Here is a 26,213-nt window from a genome sequence, read left to right on the forward strand (position 1 = left end):
GTAGTGATTTTGTAAATTATTACTCCATTACTACAACTTAAAGACTTATAGTAGCTTTGCCTTTGGACGTTGATTCACAGCTCGCTCACCTGCTGTTCAGAATATTAGATTGTAAAGATGGACACTGCGTTTCCACTTCCTGCCGCTATGCAAAAGTGAAGCCAAAAGTTGCCTTTGTGCAAGGTGACTTCATTTGCAACCAGAGTCTGTGGGACACACCCTTGCAATCATCTTGCCTACGATGGCTAAGAGAGTGTCATAGCTGTCGGTCATGACTACATCAGCTACATTTCATGCTTATTACACACTTCAAGGAGTTTAATAACAATAGACTTATAGGCAGGCATTTATTACAAAATACATATGAAGTGCATTCAAATATTTAAATGCAATGCAGAGTACATTTCTTCTGGCGTCTGTGAGTTTCTCTATCAATATTCAGTCAGTTGTTTGGGTGCTCAGACCAGTTGTGATTGTATTAAATGGGGTTCTTATTTGGACCTTAATTTTCTGTATACATTGTGTGTATTTTATCTATGTATGTTTAACACATTAATGTTACTTTTAATTCGTTTTGCAATGTTTATTGTAGTTTTTATTTAGTCTTTTGCTTTTTTTATTTCAGTTAACAAAATCATTTTTTCACTGCTAGTTTTAGTTTTAGTCTTACTGAATTTTCAGCCTATTGGTAGAGCAATCTTAAGATTTCTCCATGAGTTCAAGAATATAGAATAAATAGCAAACACTTGTCTGTGGAGGGCAGCATTAAGCTTTTCAGTGTGCAGCCTACTAGAAATTCAGTAGAAGAAGAAGAAGTCCGGCGGAAGTACTTTAAATACTGAGGAGCGGTGATTTGTGGCGTCTAATGATCAGCTGCTCTCTGTCATCTCTCTGTCGTTCAACATGGAAACGTCTTCACTTTATCGTGTGAGACAGTTCGTCAGTGAGCGACTGACTGCTGCTGCTGAAGAAATATTCAGATTATTTGAAGAAACTTTATCAGAGTATGAGGAGGAGATCATCCGTCAGCGCAGACTGCTGGACATCGTCCTGAAGCCCGACATAAAACTACACAAGACAGGTAAAGGTGCGTAAAGAGTGTTTCCAGGTAAAATCCACAAGCCTCCTACTGTTAAAAAAAAAGAAGTTAATTAAAAGTGAATCTAAAGCTAATGTGAAGCTTAAGTTGTCCGAATAAATCAAATCAAGTATTTTTAGTGCCAAAATCACTTTTTTTTTGTTATTACAGTTTTACATACTTTTATAATTTGATGCTGAACGGGCTGCAAATGTTTCAGATATCTGTTTGACACGACTAACTCAGAGTGCTGAAGCCTCATAAAAGCTTCAGATACACTTTTAAGTAAAAGTACCCACAAAAGGACTCCATAGACACAAATAGGACATTAAATTCATACAGTCACCTGACTATTGTTGGTCACGTGACAGACTTGGAAAAACACAGGGCAATTCCCTTTGGCATTTTTTCATGTCTGCCTTTTTCTACATTAAATCATCAGTAAAATAATTGAAAATAACCAACAGATTGTGAATTAATGTCAGAACTCAGCAGCACAGATTTGCATATGAACATTTGGTATACATGTTTTAACAAGAGAAAACACTCCTAAGTTGAAGAGCAACTGGTTGGTATGGCAAATTAATGCAAATTAGATTTTGTTATGGTAGGAACTGTGGACTGTGTCTCACTTAGGTTTTAAAAATTAACTCAATTGCTCCCGCTTTAAATTTGGCAATCCCAAACATTGATTGTAAAATAGATAAGGAGACTAAACAATTACAACTTTTTTAATACTGTCACATCCATTATAGATGCCTGATCTCCATCATGCAGGTGTCTGAGGATGTTATGTCTGTGTCTGTTCTGTCTAGTCCTACTGATTTTGCAGCAGCCAAGTTGTATCTCTGGTGCTACAATGGTCTGATCTCTTTTTCTCTTTTCTTGGCTCGTTGCTGGATAATATGTTGAGTTATATTCTTGATGGATGCCATTGTTGTGAATATTATGTGGGGCTAGTACAAAGTTTTGACATGCATAGATCCTCATACTAAAGAATACCTGTTTTGTTTTTCGCTTCAGATCCCCCACATCCATCAATATGTAAAGAAGAGGTTCCTCTTTATCAGGAGAGGAAGACCAGGCTGGACCAAGAGGACCCAGAGGACACAGAGGACCCAGAGCCTCCACAGATTAAAGAGGAACAGGAGGAACTCTTCACCAAACAGGGGGAAGAGCAGTTTGCACTGCAGCAGCACACTGAGGCCTTGAAGATGAGTCCTCCTTATGAAAGAAGCGACTACATTGAAGATCAGACTCTTCTTTTTGATCCTGTCCAAACTCAGAGTGCAGTAGTGAAAGAACCTCAGTCTGACAGTTCAGATGAACGGACACAACTTGAACCTGACAGAAAATGCTCAGCAGTCACAGAACCAGACGGCGACCCTGACCAGCATGTTATAGCAGACGACCCGTTGTATCCTTGCACTATTTGTGGAACGAATTTCAAAATGAGTGCTGACTTGAAACGGCACATGAGGACTCACACAGGAAAGAAACCTTACAGCTGCAAGTTTTGCAAGAAAGAGTTCGCCTTCAGCTCATCTGTGTCGAGGCACATGCGGGTGCATACAGGGGAGAAGCCTTATGAATGTCCTTTGTGTGGGAAAAGATTTAACGTCAGCACAACCTTGAAAGTCCACTACAGAATCCACACGGGCGAAAAGCCTTACAAATGCAAGACTTGTGAAAGGAGTTTCACTACCTGCTCCAATCTGAAGAAGCATGTGGCTCTACACAATAAAGCTGGAGAGAGTACACCTGTTCAAAGCTGTCACTTTATAACAGATATTAAAGAAAACCACAATTAATTGATGTAGGCTGTTTATTTATTTATTTTTTATTTATTTTCGAAACTGAATGTTGTGGCAAGACATAATTGAAGTGTCATCTAATATTATTGGCTATCAATAAACTTTTACATCGTTAAAATCTATTCAGCTTGTTTCCTTTTTATTTAGAGATGATTAAAGCCCTAGTTATCTGCAACATTGTAGAATCTGTATTTGCAGAAATGTTATGAATAAGGAAAGAGTCAATAGGTAAAGTCTTCTATCTTCATGTGAACTTGAAATCAGACTGAATATTCTCCAGCCAAATATAATTAAACAATTAACTGAATAAGTACAAAACAACAAATACAAACTATACACCTTTTTTGGTTTTGATTTATGACCTCAGTAATGCTAAAATCTAATTTTTTGAAATTACAGTTACTTATGAAAATGTTGATGATTACAAAGGGGCTTACATCTGAAGCCAAATGAGGTTTTTTTTTTACTAATTTACTTTTTAAATATTTCACATGTCAGTGAATATATATATATATATTGCTGTTTTTAATTATTTGAAATCAATAGTTTTTTAATATTTTGTAAATAAATCATGACATGGGTTTAAATGGTGTCACAGTACCAGTTAAATCCATGCCAGACTTTTGACTTTTTAGATAAAATATCTTTATTTTAAATTCCACAATCTACATGAACTAATGAATACATTTTCAAATCACAGATAAATCTTGTTTTATAAGAAATGATAAATCATGTCAGTATCCATGAAAAACACCTGAATTTAGATGTTGGTGCTTAATGAGTACACTTACTCTAACAGCTGAAAACATTCATTAGAAAATTAGAAAAAGTGATCAAAAAGTAATTAAATGTAATAAGCTACATTATTTTGATTAAGTAATTAAAATAGTTACATTACTTATTACATTTTATATAGGGTAACTAGTAATCTGTAACCTATAAAATTTCCAAAGTAACCTTCCCAACCCTGCAAATACATAACTTTAAATGAGTGATGTCCCCTTTAACTAACGAGTGTAACATCTTATTGAGTCCGGCGGAAGTAAGCGTTCAATTCAATTGTGAGCGGAATCCAGCTGTTTTTTAACCCAGCTGGCCCAGTTTGTTTAGCTCATTAAAATCCATCTTTATGTCAAAGTAATTCAGTGAAAATGGCTTCAGTCCGGTGTTTCAGAGACTTTGTTAACGAGCGACTGACAGCTGCTGCTGCAGAAATATTAGGAGTGTTTGAAAAGACTGTGGTTATTTACGAGGAGGAGATTCATCGCCAGCGGAACCTGCTTGACATCATTTTGAAGCCTGAAATAAAACTCCACAAACAAGGTTGGTAAAGTTATTATGTTCCTAAATCAGTGTATACTCTTACTTTGTTGTTTCAAACGTTACTTTAGTAATTTCCATCATTTTCAGTATTTTTCTGTATTCAGAGGAGTCTGTCTTTGCCCATCGGCCAAATATTTAATGTTCAAATAATGTTAACATTTTACCAGCTATTCAATTCATTAAAATTATTTTTTGTGGCTACTCAGTGAAGCAAATCTACCAGCCACTTGCATATTTCAGCCAGCTATTTTCATATAGATTTTTTGGGCCCTGTGTATTCATTTGACTGGGCTAAAGTGGAAAGTAACTATAATTTTGCTAATGTACAAAAGGTAAGGTTAAGGTTGTACTTTCTCTGAGTATTTTTTAATTTAATGCAACTTTATTCTTCTGTTTTGCTACATTTCAGAAGAAAATATTGTTCATGTCACTATACTAAATTTAGTTGTAGTAGCACAGTTAATAGTTGTGACTTTTTCATGCAAAAACGTATGATGAACACATTAAATATAATATAGATGTAACCTTCCTAGTTACATGTATAATAGCTAAAAACAGCTTTACTTTAAACAAATCCAATAATAATAATAATAATTTATCACTCTGACATGAGTCATTCTGCATTATTAGCACCTTTATTTTGATTTCTTATACTTATGTAAGAACAATTTTAAAGTCTTTATTAAAACAATTTGTAACTGGTAGTACTGTTACTTGTATGTTTTCCACTATTGGAAGATTCATAGCTTTACATACTGTAGGTGCTTCTTTAACCTAACCAAAACAATGCTTCCTCTATTTGTTCCTTCAGAGATCTCACAGTCATCTCTCTTTCATGAGGAAGTTCTCCCTGACCAGCAGCTCTGTAATGAGAACGAGAACGACTCATTCAACAGTCTGGACCGAGAGGAATCAGAGTCTCCAGAGTCTCCAGAGATTAAAGAGGAACAGGGGGAGCTCTGCACGAGTCTGGAGGTAGAGCAGCTTGTACGTAAATTGGAGACTGATGCGTTAAACCCTACTTGTGAGACGAATGACCACACTGATGAAACTTTGCTTTTGGATCTTGACCAAACTCATACTGCAGCAGAGAGTGAGACCCTGACTGATTACTCTGTTACAGTAATAAAATCTGAATCTGACAGAGAGGATTTTGGAGTATCAGAACCAAATTGCGACCACCATAAAAGGCAAAAACACAAAAGAGGCAACCGTAAGAATACAAATACTGACACGAAACCAGAAAACAAACTCTTCAAATGTCTCTTTTGTACTGAAGAGTTTCATGATTTCTTGAAGTTAAAGATTCATTTAAGGAGCCACACTGGTGAAAAGCGGTTCAAATGTGACACTTGTGGGAAAGGATTCACTCAGAACGCTCTGCTTAGGAACCACATGATAACTCACACTGGGGCAAAACCCTTTATATGCAGAGTTTGTGGAAGGGAATTCAACTGTCAGTCAAACTGTATCAATCATATGAAAACTCACTCCGACAAGAAGCCGCATACCTGCTCCACCTGCGGGAAAAGCTTCAGCCGTCCGGCAGACCTGAGGAGGCACAACCGAACTCACACGGGCGAGAAGCCGTACACCTGCGTCCACTGCGGGAAGGAGTTTTCTTACCACTCATCTCTCACCAATCACATCCGAGTGCATACAGGGGAGAAGCCTTATAAATGTATTTGGTGTGGGAAAAGATTTGCTGTCAGCACAACATTGAAAATACACACCAGAGTCCACACAGGGGAAAAGCCGTATAAATGTAACACTTGTGGGAAGACTTTTGCTCATAACACAGGACTGACGTTACATAACAAGATCCATGCAAGAGAAAAACAGCAGAGTTGAAATTTCCCTAAAGCCAAGGATCAAAAGACACAATTCATACAAAGAAATTTATGATTGGGGTTCAACTCTCACCGGTGCCTTGTTGGAAGGGTCACATGCAGATACATTTCAGGCCACTGGATCTACTGATGATGTACAGATGATCTGCTTATTCATCATCCAGTGTTAGAAGAAAGGTGTCACTATATTTGCAGGATCCATAGACCACCATCCACATGATTGGAAGTTATCAAAATATCCCTTCAAGATCTGAAACCATTAATCCAATAATTGTTTTAAGTTATTTATCAAAAAAAATATCAGGCAGACATTTTCAATATGTGATGATTTGTTCATTACCTCAAATATTTTCTGGTTCCACCTTCTCAAATGTGGCAAGTTTTTTTTCCCATCACTGTGATTATGATGTTGGTTTGACATAACAAGCGATTCGAAGACATCACAAAGGTGTTTCCTTACTTTTTAAACATTTATAGACTAAGCAATTGATCAATCATGAAGATAATCAGCAGATTCACCAATAATGAATATAATTGTTTCTTTCAGACCTACTTTGAATATGAATACATTGGGTACTTAACTGCTGATTAGATAAATCAAGCAAGTTTAATTGAATAGATTTTAGCATGTTTCTTAATTTGTATTCCCTATAAATATAGTGCTTATGGGTGAATGTTTGAGCTGTTATAGGATGTCTCATGGTATAAAGTTATTAAATATTGTTCTAACACTTATGCCTGCAGTCAGTGCCTGAAGTTTACACACTCCTGACCACACATCTATTTATAATTTGTATGGTTTCAAAGTCTAATTAAAAATGAAATTACTCGCACCTCTTCCAAGCGTACCGTGCCTTTAGGGGGCAAACATGATTGGACACGGTAAGATTGCCTAGTGTGAGTGCGCCCTGAGATAAAGCTGCAATGTACAGGTGTGAACAGTCATCAATGTTTATTACAAAGCAAATCACTAGTACTATTTCCAGCAGGTACATGTTTACAAGCAGTCTGATAAGGATATATTTGGACCAAGGTTATATTCACAGACACAACCTTGCATCAGAGTGAAGTCAGTTAGAGGTTGGGGTTGGAGGGGTAATTTACACTCCCAGCGGGTGTTTAAGCTTATTTTGATGGATTAGACCTCCTCTTGGGACTGTGTGGCTGTGCACAGATGGCTGTTTTGATACTTATCTAATCTTCCTGTTAGTTTTGTTGCACCTATTTGGGTGTGACAAGTTACATCTGTATCGGTCCTCTCATTGGTTCATGAAGTTAGATAAACTAATCAGCTCAAATATGTAAAAACTAGATATTTGCTTATACAGTGCTATCTGTATAAGAAGTACAGCCTTGTTCCAGGCTTCTGAATAACTACCCACACACCAAATTTACTGTTTCTTTGTGTGTGAATAAAATAGAATCTTGAAGTGACAAGAAATGGCAGTTCAGTCTGATTTAGAGCCCGACTGATACTGGATTTTTAGGGCTGATATTGATATTAGGCAGTTAGAGACAGAGAGACAGAGAGAGACAGAACAGGTGAGCGAATGTAACTAGTTCCTACATATCAGCACATATTGGACAACATATTCTATGACCTGTGATAGGCCAATAGCCTATACTATTGGTCGGGCTCTAGTCTGATTATGAGGTCTTACAACATTTACTGATATGTCATATTGACTCTCACTGGTATTGTATTCTGATAATATTCACTTCAGTTGAATTTACTTTCCAAAGTCAACAACTGCAAGAGGTAGAAACTGTTTAGTAATAGTATATACTCTCTATATAGTAAAGTTTATATATCATAATACAAACTGATATACAATAAAAGAGAACTCTTAAGTAAAGAATTACAACGATCAGTTGATTACAGAAGTGGTATCTATCAGTTAAGAACCATTCTGTAAAAGGGAGTTTTAAGACAAGATTTAAAGGTAGTGTCAGCTTTTTGCATTAACATCATTGTATGGACATAAGCACACAACAACATATCACACAGAACAATAGTTAAAAACTGATTGTTGATGTTGCATCTTTTTTTGTTTCTTAACAAAGTCTGTTATTAAAGGTTTTGTTTTATAGGGTTTTTAAAAAAATAGTTTTTGTTGTTGTAATTTGTAACTCTGGGACACAGTTCATGGCACTGAACATTTGATTACTGTAATTGTAACATTGCAAACATTTGCCATATTATAGATATATCAATACTTGAAAAAGTATCTTATAAATATTGTTATTGATATCTATTCATATTGCAGAGGCCTACATTCACTTCCCTTTCTCTTATCACCACACACAGTGCTTCCTTTTTCCTCCTCTCCAGAGCTCCCACAGCAACATGTGTGTAGGGAGGAACATGTTTTTGCTGACCAGCAGCTCTGTAACTAGGAGAGGAACTCCAGTCTAGACCAAGAGGACCCAGAGTGCCACAGATTAAAGAGAAATAGGAGGAGCTTTGCAACAGTTTGGAGGTAGAAAAGCTGACAATGAAGCAGGAAACTGAAACCTTCCTGTTGACTCCTACTTGTGACAAAAGTTACAAAAGTGAAGATCAGACTGAATTCTGATGAAACTCAGAGTGCAGCAGAGACAGAGCATGTCATTAAAAGCTCTATGGTACCACAACCAAACAGTGATGACCAGCTCCTCTCTCCTCTCTCTCACTACTCTCATGTAGCTGAGAGCCAAGAACACGAAGACCAAGGAGGATGATTTCTTAGTCAAGTCATTTAAATGACCACAGTGAAGACTGAACTCTGGTTTTGAGTTGTGATCGAAATCAAAGTGAAGCAGAGAAAGAGCCTCCAGACAACATTTTATATAAAAGGAAACGATCTGAATCTGACAGAGAAAGCCATGGAGTATATGAACCAAACAGCCACCATCACCTAGTTTTTCACCCACATGTGAGAAATAACCAAAATCATGAAAGTGACACCCACAGAAAAGCAACAAAGCCAGAAAATAAACATAACACCTCAACATTAATTGGAAACAATAAACCAAATATAAATACAGAGCAAAATGACAAAGCACAAAACATATCCTAAAAAACACAATATTTATCTGTAAGTCGCAGCCCAAACTACATGACAAACCTTTCAAATGCAACAGCTACAGTCAAAACTTTTACTTGAATACACAACTTAAAGTTCACCTGAGGACACACACTGCTGAGAAACCTTTCAGGTGCACAGTTTGTGGAAATGGATTCAGCCTGAAATGTTACCTTTTGCAACACCTGATAACCCACAGATTCACATGACCTGTGACATATAGGTGAGAAGCTTTACAGCTGTGTTTACTGTAAGAGGTGAGAGGTGTTGTTTTTACAAGCTCAGAAACATACAGATAATCCTGCAAACTGTGGAATTTGGTCAGAGCTTTGACTGTCAGAGGAATCCTGTGATTATATGTTTGTTTGGACTCAGAGACGAGAGACTTTCAGGTGCAGCTTGGAAGGAGAGGAGTGACTCAGACCTGAAGAAACATATGAAGTTCAGTCGATCAACAGAAAATCAGTTATTGTTTTGATAATTGATTAATTTCTAAAGTAATTTTTCAAGAAAAAAGGCTGCATATTTTTACTGTAGGTTCTGGCTTTTTAATGTAAAGATTTACCCATTTTATCTATTTTATATTATTTTAAATTGGATATATTTGAGTTTTGAATTGTTCAGAGAAAACAAAACTTGATGTTACCTTGGACTTTTTTCTTCCTTTTTCGACATCTTATAGATTGGTGATGTATCAGTTAATCAAGGAAATAATTGGCACATTAATCAACAATCAAAATAATGCTTAGTTGCAGCCCTAGTCATTTGTAGCATTATGAATGTATTTACCACAAATTCTCTTTCTATGTGGCTGTAGATGATCATGTACTCAAAATCAAAACATTTTGTTACTATCACTCAGAGTTTTGGGAATCTGAGACTGTCAAATGTATGGCTCTGATAGACAGATACAGTGCTTTCACAGCTGGGGTGCAGGCCCACATAGAGCCATACAGACTGTGTGCATGTGACCTATGTAACATGAAAAAGTTGAATGAATCTGACTCATTTGGGAACAAAAACAGAAGTTCTGTCCAGTGTACTTCCTGTGTCTCTGTTTAGACAATAGTGAGGATTACAATATCTGCAAGTACTGTACTTCCTGTGTATTTCCTGTTCCTTTTATTTTTACTTCTACTTCCTGAAATTTCAGGAGGGAAGGTTGTACACAAGGGAACACAACTACTACATTCATTTTGCAGTCATAGCTACTTGTTAGTTTTCCACATTTTTCATACAAACCTATGGTTAACACATTCACTGTCATATATTGTGATGGATTAAACTACCCAGTAGTTCCACCTTAAAAAGTTACAAAATTAAAATGCTGATTACATATTCATTACATTTATACAATTTATAACCCGATAATATAATATATTCGTTTAACAGACTGCATTTTGAGCACTTCTACTTTATGGTTTGCCAATGGTACCTCTACTTTTATTGATCTGAGATTTTAAATGCAGGATTCTTGTTTTGTGGTATAGCTAAGTTACTCAAGAAAAGGGTCTGAGTACTTTTTAGCTGGAGTGATTTATTTCACATAGTGGAAATGTCTGCAGTGGAGAGTTTGACATTTAATCAACAAGTGACAAACTGCTCCTCCTGAAGAAATATTAGGAGTCTTAACACAAACCGTTTCATCAGTGTATGAAGAAGAGCTCAGTCACCAAGGCAGACTGCCGTATGTCTTCTTGAAGCCGGATATTAAGCTGCACAGGACAGGTGTAAAGAGTAATAAAGTTTATTGCAAAACAAACAATTGATATTGTTTCATTCATACAATGTGATAAAGATTACTTGAGACTAACATTATATTCACAATTATGACCTAGAACCAAAAGTCAGTTTGAAGTTTGAAATTTATAACATGAGTAGAAACTGGATAGCCTCCTGGGTTCAAGGCCTCAGGTTAAAGGTTATGCTACACCTGTTTGGATGTGGTGACAAGTTACATTTTTATTCTTCTTCTTATCGGTTCATGAAGTTAGATGACCTACTTTGGTGGAAACTTACTGAGCTAGTCTCTGTTAGGTCAGGATCATTCATGACACTCATTACTGTTTTATTTTACTTCTTTGGGCCCCGCTGAAAGATAAGATGTGTCCTTGGAAGGAATATTTTTGTATCTGTGGAGGGGCCTTAGATAGCAAGGTTAGGAGGATTGAAGTCTGTATAAAGTGTGAAGATTCTCTCTAAATGATAAGCATTTCTGTATGTTTCCAGATTTCAGAGTACACTTTTCTTCCAGCAAGAGCAGTAGTAGTTTTTTTAATGAATCGAGTAGAATCATGAAGAAAGAGGAAATGGCAATTTGGTCTGATTATCAGGTCCTAAGGGCAGACCAATATTAAATGTAATTGCTTATTGACTCTCAATGGCATTATATTCTCATCATATTCGTTTTTAGTTCATTTCAGTAACTGCCCAGCTGTGTTGTTGGAATGTATTATTGGTAAAGTGTGTAACAGCATAATAATGTTAATTCATAGTTTTGTTTATTTGAATGCATAACAGTTGGGCACCGTTCGTGGTATTAAACAGTAATTTGATAAACTTCAAATGTGACTTTACATACAAAGCCACCATTAAACCACATATGAATACATGGCAGAATGACCAAGAGCACAGAACACACAGCCTGGAAAAAACAGTATTTCTCAGCCCAAAGCCCCAAACTAAATGACAAACCTTTCAAGTGCAACAGCCTTCACTTGCAGTTTGTTGTTAATTCAGCCTGAAACGTTACCTTATACAACACATGTTAACCCAACTCAGCTGGGAAGCCACATGCTTGCAGCAGATGTTGGAAGAGTATTTATAACATCTGTGGACTCACATGACACGTCACACAGGTGAGAAGCTATACAGCTGTGATTACTGTGAGACAAATTACCCTTTGGTCAAGCATGTCTAATTGCAAACAGATGAGAGCTTCGACTGTAAACAAAATCCTGAGATTATATAATTGGACCCTTAGAGCTTTACAAATGCAGACTCAAATTCTTTGATATTTGTTTAATTTCTTAAATTGCATCTAATTTATGATGAAACAATTAATTGATTAGTTTAGATTGTCAACATTTTTGCTAATCAATTAACCATTTAAATAATTATCAAGGGAAAACATTTCATGGGGAAGATATTTTGGTTTTTCTCTGTTCATACCATTGAAAAGTGAATATCTTTGGGTTAAATGCTACTTGTGAGAGAAGAGATTATAGTGAAGACTGGCTCCTGAAATGTGTCATTGGCCTTATCTGAGACAGTTATGAGTCTGTGTTAAACAGCTGCAAAACTGTGGAGATGACTGTGGACTTCAGGAGAAACGCCCATCACTGCACACCCTCCCAAAATACTCAACAGCGCTGTGTTGGCTGCAGAATCTTTCAGGTTTCTGGGGTCTTTAGTCTCCCAGGACCTAAAGTTGGAGTCCAACATCAACACAGTCATCAAAAAGGTCCAGCAGAGGATGTACTTCATATAACAGCTCAGGAAATACAACCTGTCTCAGGAGCTGCTGATCGAGTTTTACACTGCAGTCATCAAGTTTGTTCTCTTCACATCCATCACTCTCTGATTTGGATTGGCCACCAAACAAGACAGGAACAGACTACTACAACGGACAGTCAGGTCTGTAAAAAAGATTATCAGTGCTGACCTGTACACCTCCAGAGTCAAGAAACAGGCAAGGAAAATCACTGCAGATACCCTCACATCCTGTGTGTAACCTGGTCTAACTTTTCCCCTCTGGTAGGCGCTACAGTACACCAAAACATCTGTCACACTTATGGACAGTTAACTCAGGCACTGTGCAAAAACTGGAATGCTATAATACCCAATGCACTATACAAATATACTTATTTTAGTCTAAAATACAAAATGTATAATATCCTATATTCAATTACAAGATTTATTTATAGTGATTTCTCTGAGTACTTGCATACACAGAAGGAAACAAGATATTGTTTCTCTTTAGATCCAGACAGTGCAAGTTGAGTCAAGTTCTGTTGTCAGTCTGTTAGAGACAAGCCTTACAGCTTGTGGGAAGAAGCATTTCAGCATCCTGCTAGATCTGCAGCAGATGCCCCCTTTCCAGTCAGCAGGAGGGAAAACAGGCCATGAGACAGAAGGTGAGGGTCTTTAATTATGGAGATAGCTCTGTGAATGCAGCGCTACTGATAGATTTTAATTAGAAAGGGGAGAGGGGCACCAATGATCCTGCTGGCTGTCTTCATAATCCTGTTTAGCTGCCATTGTTCGTAGGCCTTGCAGCTCCCAAACCAGGAAGTGAAGCTGTAGGTCAGGATGCTTTCGCCTTTGCAGAAGGTGGTGAGGTGAGGAGTGGGGAGGCCTGTCTTTCTGGGTCTCCAGAGGGGGTGGACTTTTTTGTATTTTTGAACTGGTTGTATAACCACCTACTACATGTACATAAAGTATCATTATCTCAGCTGTGTGCACTCTTCATGTCTTTGCTCTATTTGTATCCTGTTTACAGTTCACAGAAATGGTCTCACCTGTAGCTATAGTCATTTCTTTGTGTATCTTTCTTATCATTATTGTGTTGGGTTTACTGAGAGATACTAAACCAGAGTCAAATTCCTTACATGCATGAACATACTCGGCCAATGAAGATGATTGTGATAAAGACAACAGGTGACATGCAGTCAGGATACTTGAGACCGCGCACTCCGGCCAGCAGGTGTCAGTAGAGGCTCTTTATAGAGTCTAATGCGGAAGTAAACAGCAAAACTGGGAATGCGCGTTCACGAGTTATAACTTCGAGGTGTTTGTCGAAGTTTTAGCAAGAAAAAAGTGCTTCAAGTTTAACTCTGACAACAATGGCTTCGGTCATGATCATGAGAAAGTTTGTCTGCGATCGGCTGACGGCGGCCGCGCAGGAAATACTGGGAGCCTTTGAGAAGAAAATTGATGATTATGAGTTAGAAATCGCTCGTCAACGCAGACTGCTGGACACCGTTTTGACGCCTCAGTTAAGGCTTCACAGGACAGGTTGGTCACATCTCAAAGTGCTTCACTTTTGACCAATATTCTCTGTCAGACTGCCGACCAAACAGTTGAGTCTCTTTGGCTTTAGCAGAGCCTCGCCTTACTTTTATACAGACTTGTTTGACAGGTTTGAGTGTGGTTTTCACAGTCATGCGAGCGATGGTAAATAGTCAACCATCTCAGGTTACAGTAATTTCACATTTGTCAATATTATAAGTTAGTTTAAGCTTTCATAAACTTATTTTTGGCTTAATATCATGTCCTATAGGCTACGAGCTGCACGTGTTTTGCCGCCTTATGCGGAAGTGGAGACTGTACTTTGATCACATGTCCTTTAATGGTTATCCATTGTTGCTATGGCGAACTGTTTACTGTCAACAATAAGTAGTAAATTTACTCAAGTATAGTTTTGAGATACTAGTATTTCTATTCTGGGCAAATTCATTTTAATACACTAGCTACATTTGTCTGACAAATGTAAATATCCCCTCTAGACATGTTCCAATATATGTAAAAATGATCCTCTTTTAGTAATAATTTGTGTCCAGTATCGGGAAAGTAACTTTGGAAATGTAATAGGTTACAGATTACTATTACCCTATATAAAATGTAATGAGTAATTTTACTATTTCAATTACTTAATCAAAGTAATGTGACGAAAATCAATCAATCAATCTTCAAATCACAACAAAGTCATCTCAAGGCACTTTATAGAGCAGGTTCTAAACCGAACTCTTCAGGTTTTAATTTTAAAGAGACCCAACATTCCCACATGAGCAAGCACTTGGCAACAGGAAGAAACCTCAGGCAGAACCAGACTCAATGTGGGCGGCCATGTGCCTCGACTGATTGGGGTAGAGAGGAAGGATAGGAGAGAGAAGCACAATGAAAATCAACAATGAAGCTAGAAGGTCCAGGACTGGACTCTGTCATCCGGACGTCTACACGCCCAGATTGCCTGTGAGACAAGAAAGCACAGACAACTCCAGGGAAGAAGTTTATGTTATTGAATGCATTAATAGTACATGAATGTTAGTGGATATAGATAGATAGATGGATAGAGAGAGATAGAGAGGAACTCAGTGCATCATTGGGGTCGTTTGAAAATGTATTCATTAGTTCATTAGTTCATGTGGAATTCTTCCATAAAGATATTATGTGGGAAAAATTCACATCAATGAGAAGGTGTGTCCAAACTTTTGACTGGTACTGTATATTAATAAACCAGTAGTCCCACTATTGCCCTGTGACCCCTTAAAGCAGTTGAAGCTCATTTGCATAGGTGATTTCCGTTGATAAAATCCTGAAAGTGAATTCAAGGGTCATATTTAAGTAGAACCAGTAGCTTTTACTGTTGGTACTTTAATTACATTTTACTGATATTACTTCTGTACTCTTACATAAAGGTGCCCTGTGAGGTTTTCTGTGTATCCTTGAGGTCTAACAACCCCTTACTAACAATAATAACTTAATGGCTTTCTGAATTAACAGTTAATATGCTGTCAAATATTAGTGGAAATTTCCATTACAGTTTTCCAGGGCACAATGTTACAGCTTAAAACAAGTAATAACATGAAAAACAGTTTGATACAACAATCCCAAATCAAGCTTTCTGTGGAGCTTTTTTAACTTTATTACACGGTTGAAAAGCTGTGTGCTACAGCGTCTCCACAGAAACCAAATAGGAAGCCAAACAAATAGGAGGCAGTATATCAACCCACCCCCTGACTTTCCCCTGACTGCCTTATCACACACTGACTACAGCATAAAGCTTATTATTTACTGTGAATCTTTACTATGCCGTTATTATTATCTAAATGCAACAGAGGCAGCGGAGACAGTTGTAAATTACAAAACAGCTTCACAGATAAAAAAGCTGTTGCACCATGGAGATAAGTTACGACATAACTCTAAGTTACAGCTAAATATTAACACACATGCTCCTAGTGTCAGTGGAAATCATAAAATATCACAGCACACCCTAACGGAAAAACTGCAGTTTTTCTGCCACACTGCATAATTTTTCATTGATTGCATGCCTTTTTGCAACACAGTAATCCAGTTGAGACCTAATTTATTGATATGATATTTCAACATTAATCCAATTTATGTGCTACAATGCCAAATGGCCAGCTTTCACATTGCTGTTGCAACCCAATGCAGTTTGCAGTTGTCGTGGAGATATTATATTTATAATATTTATATATTTTCACATGTAAGCTCAACAGATTTATGATTTCAACCACAACATATACATTTATGATATAAACTGTATTACAAAGGCTGATAAATCCTGCCTCAATATAGGGCTAGAAGTCTATGTAACCTAGGGCTTTGTTTAGTGTACGTTTCCTCACTAGGTTGGAGGTGCAGACCACTGACCATACTCTATATTGCATGCAACAATATCAGTTCATGTTGACTGAGTTATCTAGGTAATTGAAAGCCTCAAAAAAGTCTAAATACATAAGTTTATGTTCCAGTTCTGAGATGTGTGTAGATTTAAATTAGGTATCCAATAATATCAATTAACCTGCTTTGGTGAAATAGGGGCTTTTTTGCCTATTAATATATCCAGAAGAGGTTTTGCAATAAAGAAAACACTGAAGAAACTGTCATGACATGTTTACACTACAAAAATGCTTTAAGTTTTCTTTTGTGCAGTCTGAAAATAATTTTTACAACAAAAATGCAAAAGAAAAGGGTGTTCAGGAAACAGACTTGTTTTAAAATGTTCACCTCATTATAGGTTTGACCAGATATGTATCATTGTCCAATGTTACTGTGCTCTGAAGACTATATTACCTCATAAGTACTCTGTAGTGTGTTTAGTACAGTCACAATTTCACATTCACTGCAATTTTTTAACATCCATCTGTTATCACACCTGTTAGATATTGTTTATATTATGTACAGCATCTCATCATTCCCAATTCCTTTGTTCTTTCCTTTAGACCTCTCACAGACAATTGTCCATAAGGAGGAAGAGGACCTTCACCTGGACCAGCAGCAGCAACTGAATAACCGGGACAGAAATGCAAGCCTGATACAACAAGGTCCCCCTCAGGTTAAGCATGAAGAAGAGGAAATGTGCATCAGTCAGAAACAACAGCAGGTGCCGGAGACTGATGCCTCTAATTTGACTCATAAGGAAAGTGTCCGCAGTGATCAAACTCAGCCTTTGAACCCTGATCAAACTCAGAATGCAGCGCAGAAAGATCCTCAATCCAACAAGGATGCAGTGACTGCATCTGACAGGGAGAGTTCTGCAGGATCAGAACCAAACAGTGACCACCGGCTCCTCTCTGACAGCTCTTGTGTAGCTGGGAGCGAAGATCACATAACTGGTAACAATGGAAGTGCACCGCCAACAGAACATACCGAGTCAACACCAAATGAGAAAAGCCCTGATGAGAACACAACATCAGCTACAAGTACTGAGCAAACACTAAACAAGAAAAGCAGTGATGAGAACACAACCGCAAACAAAGATACTGAGCCAACACCAAATACGAAACAAAAGGAAGACAACGCAGCACCAGCCAGTAACAATGAGACCACAAAATCCACTACAAGCAGTGATCCCACACCAAACAAGGAATGCAACAGTGAAAACAATACAGCAACAGGTACCAAACTAACACCAAATGAGAAATCCAACAGTGAGACTACAACATCAACCAGAGTTTGTGAGCCCAACGATGAAAACCCAACATCAACCGGAGTTTGTGAGCCCAACGATGAAAACCCAACATCAACCGGAGTTTGTGAGCCCAACGATGAAAACCCAACATCAACCGGAGTTTGTGAGCCCAACGATGAAAACCCAACATCAACCGGAGTTTGTGAGCCCAACGATGAAAACCCAACATCAACCGGAGTTTGTGAGCCCAACGATGAAAACCCAACATCAACCGGAGTTTGTGAGCCCAACGATGAAAACCCAACATCAACCGGAGTTTGTGAGCCCAACGATGAAAACCCAACATCAACCAGAAGTATGGAGACTGCACCACAAAAGAGATGTACCCATGCGAACACTGCATCAAATGCAGGTACTGACGCAACAACAAATGAGAAATGTAAGGATAAGGCCACAGCATCAGATGAACATAAAGAACCAACATCAAGCAAAAAACTTAAGTCAACATCCACTAGAAGCACCAGGCCAACACCAAAAAAGACACCCAATGTTGAGAATACAACATCAACCAAAAGCACTGAACCAACATCAAATAAGAAACACAGAAATGAGAGCACAACAGAAAATGCAAGTACTGATCCAAGTCCAGATAGGAACACGACATCAGATAAATGTAACAAGCCAACACCAAAGAAGAAACCCAGTGATGGGAAAACAACTTCAACTAGAAGTACTGAGGCGATGCGGAAAAAGACACACAATGTTGAATTAGCATTCTATGAGAAGAGATCACGTAAACCTCCTAAACCGAAGCCAGCTCCAGAGACGGATGATGAAAATGAGAACATGGAATCAACTGGAAATACTGAGTCAACACTAAATAAGAAATCCAGTGATGGGAAAGCAACACCAGATAAGAAACGTAACAATGAGACAAGAACATCAAATGGAAGTACTAAGCAAACACCAAAGAAGAAAACTGACGAAGGAAACATGTCTACAAAAAGTAAAGAGTCAAACTCACGCAAGAGATCTAACGTTGGGAACTCAACAGCAAATAAGAGCACCGACCAAAGATCAGACAAGAAATATAAGGATGAAAATACAGCATCAGCAGGAAATGTAGAGCCAACGCCAAGTGGTCGACAGAAGACTAGGAGCACATCATCAAATGCAGCTGCTGAGCCAACACCGAAAAAGAAAACCCGGACATCCGCTGGAAGTACAGAGACCGAAGACAATCCTTTCAAGTGTGACAGGTGTGGAAAAGTAATGTCTAATTTCAAAAACTACAAATTTCACATGAAATCCCATACCGTTGACAAGTCTTTTAAGTGCGAGACTTGTGGCAAAATGTTCAGGGAGAGTTGGGATTTGAATAAACACGTGGTAATCCACGCTAAAGAGAAGCCTTTCAAATGCAAGGTTTGCGGAAAAGAATTCAACTGGCGTTACAATCATGACCTGCATGCCAGGGTTCACACCGGGGAAAGGCCGTACGTGTGCAGCTTTTGTGGGAGATGCTTCATCTCATGTGTGAATATGAAAAAGCACATGAGAACTCATACAGGGGAGAAGCCTTACACCTGCAGCGACTGTGGGAGGGAGTTTGCGGATTGTTCGTCTTTCAAGATTCATAGGCGTATACACACTGGGGAGAAGCCTTACAAGTGTTCCTTTTGCAAGAGAACTTTTGCCACCAAGACGACGTTGACGAGACACACCAGAACGCACACCGGTGAAAAGCCATATAAGTGCGAGACATGTGAAAAGATGTTCCGTCACAAAACAGATTTGAAACAACATGTTAGGTTACATACTGGGGAAAAACCATATGAATGCGTTACTTGTGGGGAAAAGTTCTCCACCTGGATAAAGCTCGACAAACACAAGAAAAAGAAACACATAAAGGCTCCAGACAGCGCCACCGTTTAAAAAATGCATGCATATGATGCACCATGCTAATTAAAGTAAATGAATTGCACTAAAGTAGATTTGCTACATGGGTGTAGATTTGGGGACAGATGGTGGGGACATGTCCTTACCAATATCAAAGTGTTACTATCGCCACTGATATGTTTACTGATCTCAAACAATCTAGCTGCTTAAACAAACTCCACGTAACGTTGGTATCGTACAATCTCTGCAGAATTGCCAGGTTTGTTTGCTTTCTGCACCATTATGATAAAGAGAGAACTTGACCTCTGGTAACCCTACAACCTATACACATAGTTGTTGACTAGCCTCAGCCCAGCAGCAGTAGATGGAGAATCGGAAGCGGTTCATATTGAATTATGTTAAATGTGCATATTCAGTAAATAGAGATCAAGTAGACATGCACAACTTGGTTGGCTGTCAGGCAAAAATGTCTCAACCAAACCTACACCCATGCTACTGATATTTTAGGCCAATTTCCTGGACAGGGATTATGTGTAGTAACTGTGTCTTAATCTCTGTCTGAAAAACCAGACCATTATGTTTTTTAAGGGAATAAGTTTCATGGTTTTGTTTTAAAAAAATATTATATTGGCTGCACAAACTGAGTTGAATGTATTAACAACCTCATGTCACACCAAAAATTATTATGTTTAATAGCTTTTTGCTTCAGATACTGTTGAGCAGATGGAATACAATCCAGAAATGATCATTTTAATGATTAGATTCAAGAGTTTTAATCAGGTGCAAAACACTGCACAAAAGTTATTGATTTCATGAGAAAGGATTTTTATAACTGGAAATGTCAACAATCATTTTATCTTTTTTGTAAACTGTATATTTATGCTGTTCTCATTACAAAATAGTCGCATAATAGTTTTTTTTTTTTTTTTTTGCTGGAGTGGTCTTATTGAAATTAATGATGTAGCTGCACTTTTTCCTGCAGTGGTAATGTGTGTCTTAACATACCTTGATTCCTGGCTTTTGAGTGTTGTGATAGTGACTCCATGGAAATACTGTGTATCTCTATGGCATCTCAGTAGCTGGGATGGAAATCTTGTTCAAACTTTGGAAAAAATGGGTGATATGAATGTTCCAAAGATGGATTCATAAAGCCTGAAGAATCATGCAGGGTTGCCAAACCCCCTCTGTTGTCTTAAATCTAATTTCCAGAAACTGCAAATTATGGTGTGAAATAAATATTCTCTTATTGAAAAATTGCCAAAAACCTGTAAATATTTTTGAACACTGGGGTTTTACATGTTCATGAGGCGTCTCCAAACTTTTGAAAACGTCCTGCAGTTCCAAATGGACAAATCAGATGCCAAATCGTGCCTTACAGAAGCTTCATGACTGTTGTTTCGATACACAGAGATGATAGATGTAATTTACGTTTGTTAATCTATTGCTTTAAATTTTTATCAGAGTTTATGTTGTTGATTGTTCTTGAACTGATTGTACTTTGGAAATGTTTTTTGTCTAAATGCCTTTTAAATGCCTTCTAAATGCCTTTTAAATGCTTTTTTAGTTACTACTGTTTCTTTTTAAAATGCAATCTATTTCTGTAATCTGCATAGTAGCAAGCACAATTGTTCTTTAAAGACACACTAATGTTTCCTTTAATCTTTTACCTCATAAATCTGTAATAAATCTATAACGCGATTTTAATGTTGGTGTTTGCTGATGTGTTTTATACAAACCTTAACATAAACAAACTAAATCTTCCTAGTAATTTACATTTTGGGCAGTTGGTGTACACACATTCATAGTGAGTCTCATTTATCCGGTATAAAAAAAAAATCCCCTGAGATAAACACCTAGCGCAGCATTTGTCAGATCCGGATTATGAGACCTCCCCTCTTTCGATTTCGTCTGGTTATGTGTGATTTATAGATTAGACTAACTGTGAAAAGCCCAGGCAGGAAATATAACGTTTCCGTTCAGGCAAACGAAATAACTGAAAGTAGTGTCTAAACTGAGAGCGACATAAATTTAGTCCTGATCCACTGAAAAAATGTCTCGAGTTTGGAGGAAGTTAATCAACGAGCGAGTTAGTGCTGCTGTAGAGCAAATATTAGGAGTTTGTGAGCAGGCTGTAGCTGCGTATGAGGAGGAGATCTCTCGTCAACGCATACTGCTGGATATCCTTTTGAAGCCCCAGATAAGGTTGCACAGAACAGGTATGTGACATTATTTGTTTGGCCTATTTGTGGCTTATTATTATACAGGAAACTTTAATTCCGGTATTTGTCATATGGAAGGACGCTTCCCGGATATAGGTAGGCTATGTTTGTTTTCCAACCTCTAAATTCCTTGCTGACTTTTCTAATGACTTCATTTCATGTTTTGTTCAATTTAAATGGTCCATTATGTGTCTTTTATGTGCTCAAATTAAAATTGCATATAATTGTTAATCAATTGCTTACACATGAATACCAGGTCTTTAAATGGTATCTGTCAGTCAGTGAAAAATACTACAAAGAGGGAGTCTCATTAATCTAAAGTCACATTTCTGTAGTTGTCTCCAAATGACTAATGCATTTTAGACATGCTCTTCAGTTCAATTAGATTTACAACACTTTATATGTCCCTGCTGAGCAATTCACAGAATTTCCTGTCTATGATATGGATCTTTACACACATTGCAAATTTGGTAGAACAGAGTATCTCAATTCAGATGAAGTAGAGATCATTTCAGTGTAGGGCGGTAACCATATAATAATCTGATGGTTATTTTTTCCACTGACTGAGTATTATGAATCATCAGAAAAATAGTTTAAAAAAGTTATTTCCCTCAAGTAGATGAATTCACATGTCTTGTTTTCTTCATCCAGAGCTAAAGGTATTCACTATATGACAAAGAAATCCAGTGATCTTTTTATATTTTTGAATGAAAAATTTCCTTCAAATTTATTGATTATCAAAAATAGATATAGATTTATTTGTTGCAGCTCTAAATATTTGCAGTTTAACAGTCAATTTATAATTGGCAGTGGGTGTTGCATTTATTTTTTTGTTTGTAATTATTGAAATGCTGTTCATCAGTAGCAGGTCATGTACCTCAGCTGGTCAAAATCAATATCATAATTATAGTCTACATCAGACACATCTCTCATGTCATATTTATTCCTATATTTTAATAGAAATGTAATCTTTTTTCTCCGCTATAGAAGTTTCCTCCTCTTTTGGCTGCAAATTCCACCGTAACATATTGACTGAAAATAGGTCAACGAACCCTAACTAGATTTCTGCACCACCCTAATATCTGTTGACATTGTAGGTTTGATAAGAGCCAGCACATTGCATGGAACACTTCTGCTTATGTTCGCATGCATGGACCTGTTTTGCAAAGTGTCAGCGATTATCAAATAGACACTACCTTATAACCACAATGTCAACCACTTATTGTCTTTAGATCTGCTCGATAAAAAATACAGCAAAAAGGGGCCTTGTGTAAGATCACGCTGGTTTGTGTCACAGTGTGTTACACTGGCAAGGCCCTCCAGTTTATATTGTCACAGGAAGTAAATATTGACTTATAACAAGAGTTGTTTTTAGTAGTTTGTTCATTGATACACAGCAGAGTGCCTCAAGGGGAAAAATACATATTTAATGCCAATTCCTTTGTCCTTCTATACAGAGTTCCCACTGCAACATGTATGTAAGAAAGAGGATGTTCTCAATGATGAGCAGCTCTGTAACCAGGAGAGGAACTCCAATCTGGGCCGAGAAAACCCAAAGCCTCCACAGATTAAAGAGGAACAGGAAGAGTATACCTCTAAATTGAGTTCTGCTTTTGGTGAAGCTGAAAGTGATTCGCTTTTGCTTTCAGATGCTGATGAGACTCAGCAGACTGCAGCAGTGGAAGATCCTCTTGACAAAATCTGTATTAAATGGGTTAGATCTGAATCTGACCAGACAAACTCTGGAGTATCAGAGCCAAACATTGATCAGCTCAGATCTCCAAAAGCAAAGACAACATGTAAACATGTGGATGCAAGATCATCTTTAAGAATTAGGCCAAAACCAAACAATAAATCTAGCACTGGAAGGACATTATCAACTACAAATACTGACCCCAAGTCAAATAACTGTCGTTACACATTTTCAATTGGAAATATTGATCCAAAATCAAAGAAGAAACAAAGTGAAGCAGAAAACACTACAAGTACTGAGCAAAACATAGAGAACACAGATGATGCCCGGAGCACAACATCAGATTCTGAACAACAACCAAAGAAGAAAAGTAAGCATGCTGAGCCAACACAAAACACTGAGGGCACAACATCAAATTCAAATACTGATCCAAAACCAAAGAAGAAACGTAATGCAGGGAACACATCATCAACTACTGTTCCAAAACCAAAGAAATCTGCGAAGACATCATCAACTACAAGAACAAAGCAAAACCCAAAAAAGAACCCAGAGAACACAACTGCCATTACTGAGCCAAAATTAAAGGAGAAAAGTAAGGATAGAGATATGAGATCAGCTTCAAGTATTGAGAAAAAATCTGAGAATAAATGCAACAGCAGCAGTAACACATCAACTGCAAGTACGACATCAAAACAAAATGAGAAAAATGATCATGGGAATTCAAGAGTCACTGGCAACACTGAGCCAGACCGAGGCAACAAACCTTACACATGCGACGTGTGCAATAAAACCTTCTCTTACATGAAAAACTTGAAAGTACACATGAGAATCCATACAGGTGAAAAGCCTTTTAATTGCGACCAGTGTGGAAGAACGTTCAACCAGAACTCAGCCTTGAAACAACACATTAAAACCCACACTGGTGAAAAGCCTTTCAAGTGCAACTCTTGCGGGAAACTTTTCGCCCAGGTGACCTCTGTAACTAAACACATGAGGACTCACACAGGTGAGAAGCCATACACTTGTGACACATGTGGGAAAAAATTCAGCTGTGGCGCAAATTTGAAGAAGCACAAGCGAATTCACACAGGTGAGAAGCCTTACATCTGCATTGACTGCGGGAAGGAATTCGCCGATTCCACATCTTTTAAAAATCATCGCAGAGCGCACACGGGGGAGAAACCTTACAAGTGCAATCGATGTAGGAAAAGCTTCACACTCAGCACGACTCTGACAAAGCACATCCGAACCCACACAGGTGAAAAGCCATACAAGTGTAACACTTGTGGAAGCAGTTTTTCTCAACCAACAGATTTGCAAATGCACATTAGGAGTCATACCGGCGAGAGACCATACAAATGCAATGATTGTGGAAAAGCATTCATAAACAACACAAAACTGTCAAATCACATACAGGTGATGCACAGAGTAGCAGTTCTTAAAAAAATAACTGCTTTATATGAAAAAGCCATCAAATGTTAACCAAACTAGATCTTTTGGAGATCTTGTCTTGAAAGTTTGGTTTTCCTTTCCAGGACTCACTGCTGTGGAAGTGGCTGTCTGACATTAATCAGGCACTGAATCATAGGTATACGATGTAGATACATAAACAATGATTGGCAAGTGATGAAAGGATAAATCATGAAGACCCTGGGCCCAGGGTCATCTTTTGGTTAAATATTATTTCTTCGAGGCAAATGATATCCTGAATTTAAAAAACAACAACAAAACAGCCAGCTCATGTTCAGGAAATGGGTTACTCTGGAGTTCCTGTTACTAAATGTTATGGCCACCTGTTGCACCACAACCAGGCTCCACAAATAAAAACAAAATTTTTTTCCACCTAAAATTACTAGAGAAAATGTGACAATAAGCAACAATAAGTCCTAATCGTTCATTTTGACCATACATATGTAAATTTGAGGTAAAGCCACCCATACAAGCATTCGTATTCACTTGAGGCATCTTTTAATTCTGTTTTTATTGACCTTTAACAAAATCAGAAAACATGTTTTTAAATTAAGTTGAAGTTCATGGCAAAGTCCAATCCATTATTTTACATTTGGATACATCATTGTATCTTGTATGTCCAACTGACTGTAAGTTAACCATTCATTTGTTATTTGCCTCTAATTTGGGTAAACTGGAATATGTGACAATTTAAGTTCCTTTATGTAAGGCTACTGTAGTGTACACATTCATTAGTTTTTTATTATTGCTTTTTAAAATGATTATATATGTTTTTTTGATCTGTGTCATGTTTTGTTCCCCAGAGAAATCCTGCAGGCAGCAATGAAGTCCATTTATTTTATTTTTGAGTGGATGAAGTTTGATGGTTGTGGGTTAATATGCAAATTGTAAGTCTCAGCTCTTTTCAGACAGTGTTTTTGGACTTTGACATTGATGCTGTTTTATACAGATCTGTTTGTGGTTTTGTTCTGGGCACCTGCTAATTTCTGTGTTATTTTGCTACCAGCTACTTGTGTATTGTGTTTTATTGGTACTGGTATTTATATTTGTCTTTTGGTTGATGTTTGACAAGTGTATTTCTACGAATATTTCATGCTGTAAATTTGCAAAGACCTGATGAATACTCATGTTTGACTATCCTGAACA

At 37.6% G+C, this 26,213-nt stretch overlaps 2 protein-coding genes across 3 annotated transcripts; both read left to right on the plus strand.

The window, feature by feature from the left end:
• Positions 1-827: 827 nt before the first annotated feature.
• On the plus strand, positions 828-26,213 carry LOC128365330 (zinc finger protein 391-like). 2 transcript variants are annotated; one of them, XM_053326026.1, is made up of 3 exons: positions 828-1,081; positions 2,102-2,182; positions 23,461-26,213. In XM_053326026.1, the coding sequence occupies exons 1-3, from the start codon at positions 904-906 to the stop codon at positions 25,077-25,079; spliced, it is 1,878 nt and encodes a 625-aa protein (XP_053182001.1). In that variant the 5' UTR covers positions 828-903; the 3' UTR covers positions 25,080-26,213. The 2 variants fall into 2 exon arrangements, with proteins under 2 accessions (XP_053182001.1, XP_053182000.1); XM_053326025.1 differs by lacking the exons at positions 828-1,081; positions 2,102-2,182 and adding an exon at positions 21,649-21,901 and having other exon boundaries at positions 23,362-26,213.
• Positions 13,912-19,721, plus strand: LOC128364197 (zinc finger protein 726-like). Its single transcript, XM_053324734.1, has 2 exons — positions 13,912-14,146; positions 17,098-19,721. Exons 1-2 carry the CDS (start codon positions 13,975-13,977, stop codon positions 19,719-19,721), a joined length of 2,796 nt encoding a protein of 931 aa, XP_053180709.1. The 5' UTR covers positions 13,912-13,974.

Source organism: Scomber japonicus, chromosome 9, assembly GCF_027409825.1.
Source record: "Scomber japonicus isolate fScoJap1 chromosome 9, fScoJap1.pri, whole genome shotgun sequence".
Classification (NCBI taxonomy): domain Eukaryota; kingdom Metazoa; phylum Chordata; class Actinopteri; order Scombriformes; family Scombridae; genus Scomber; species Scomber japonicus.

Excerpts from the sequence above, each read along its gene's own strand:
- LOC128365330 (XM_053326025.1), top strand. The coding sequence starts at position 21,736 with ATGTCTCGAGTTTGGAGGAAGTTAATCAACGAGCGAGTTAGTGCTGCT. Across the intron at positions 21,902-23,361 it reads GATAAGGTTGCACAGAACAG|AGTTCCCACTGCAACATGTA; the intron begins GTATGTGACATT and ends CCTTCTATACAG.
- LOC128364197 (XM_053324734.1), top strand. The coding sequence starts at position 13,975 with ATGGCTTCGGTCATGATCATGAGAAAGTTTGTCTGCGATCGGCTGACG. Across the intron at positions 14,147-17,097 it reads GTTAAGGCTTCACAGGACAG|ACCTCTCACAGACAATTGTC; the intron begins GTTGGTCACATC and ends TCTTTCCTTTAG.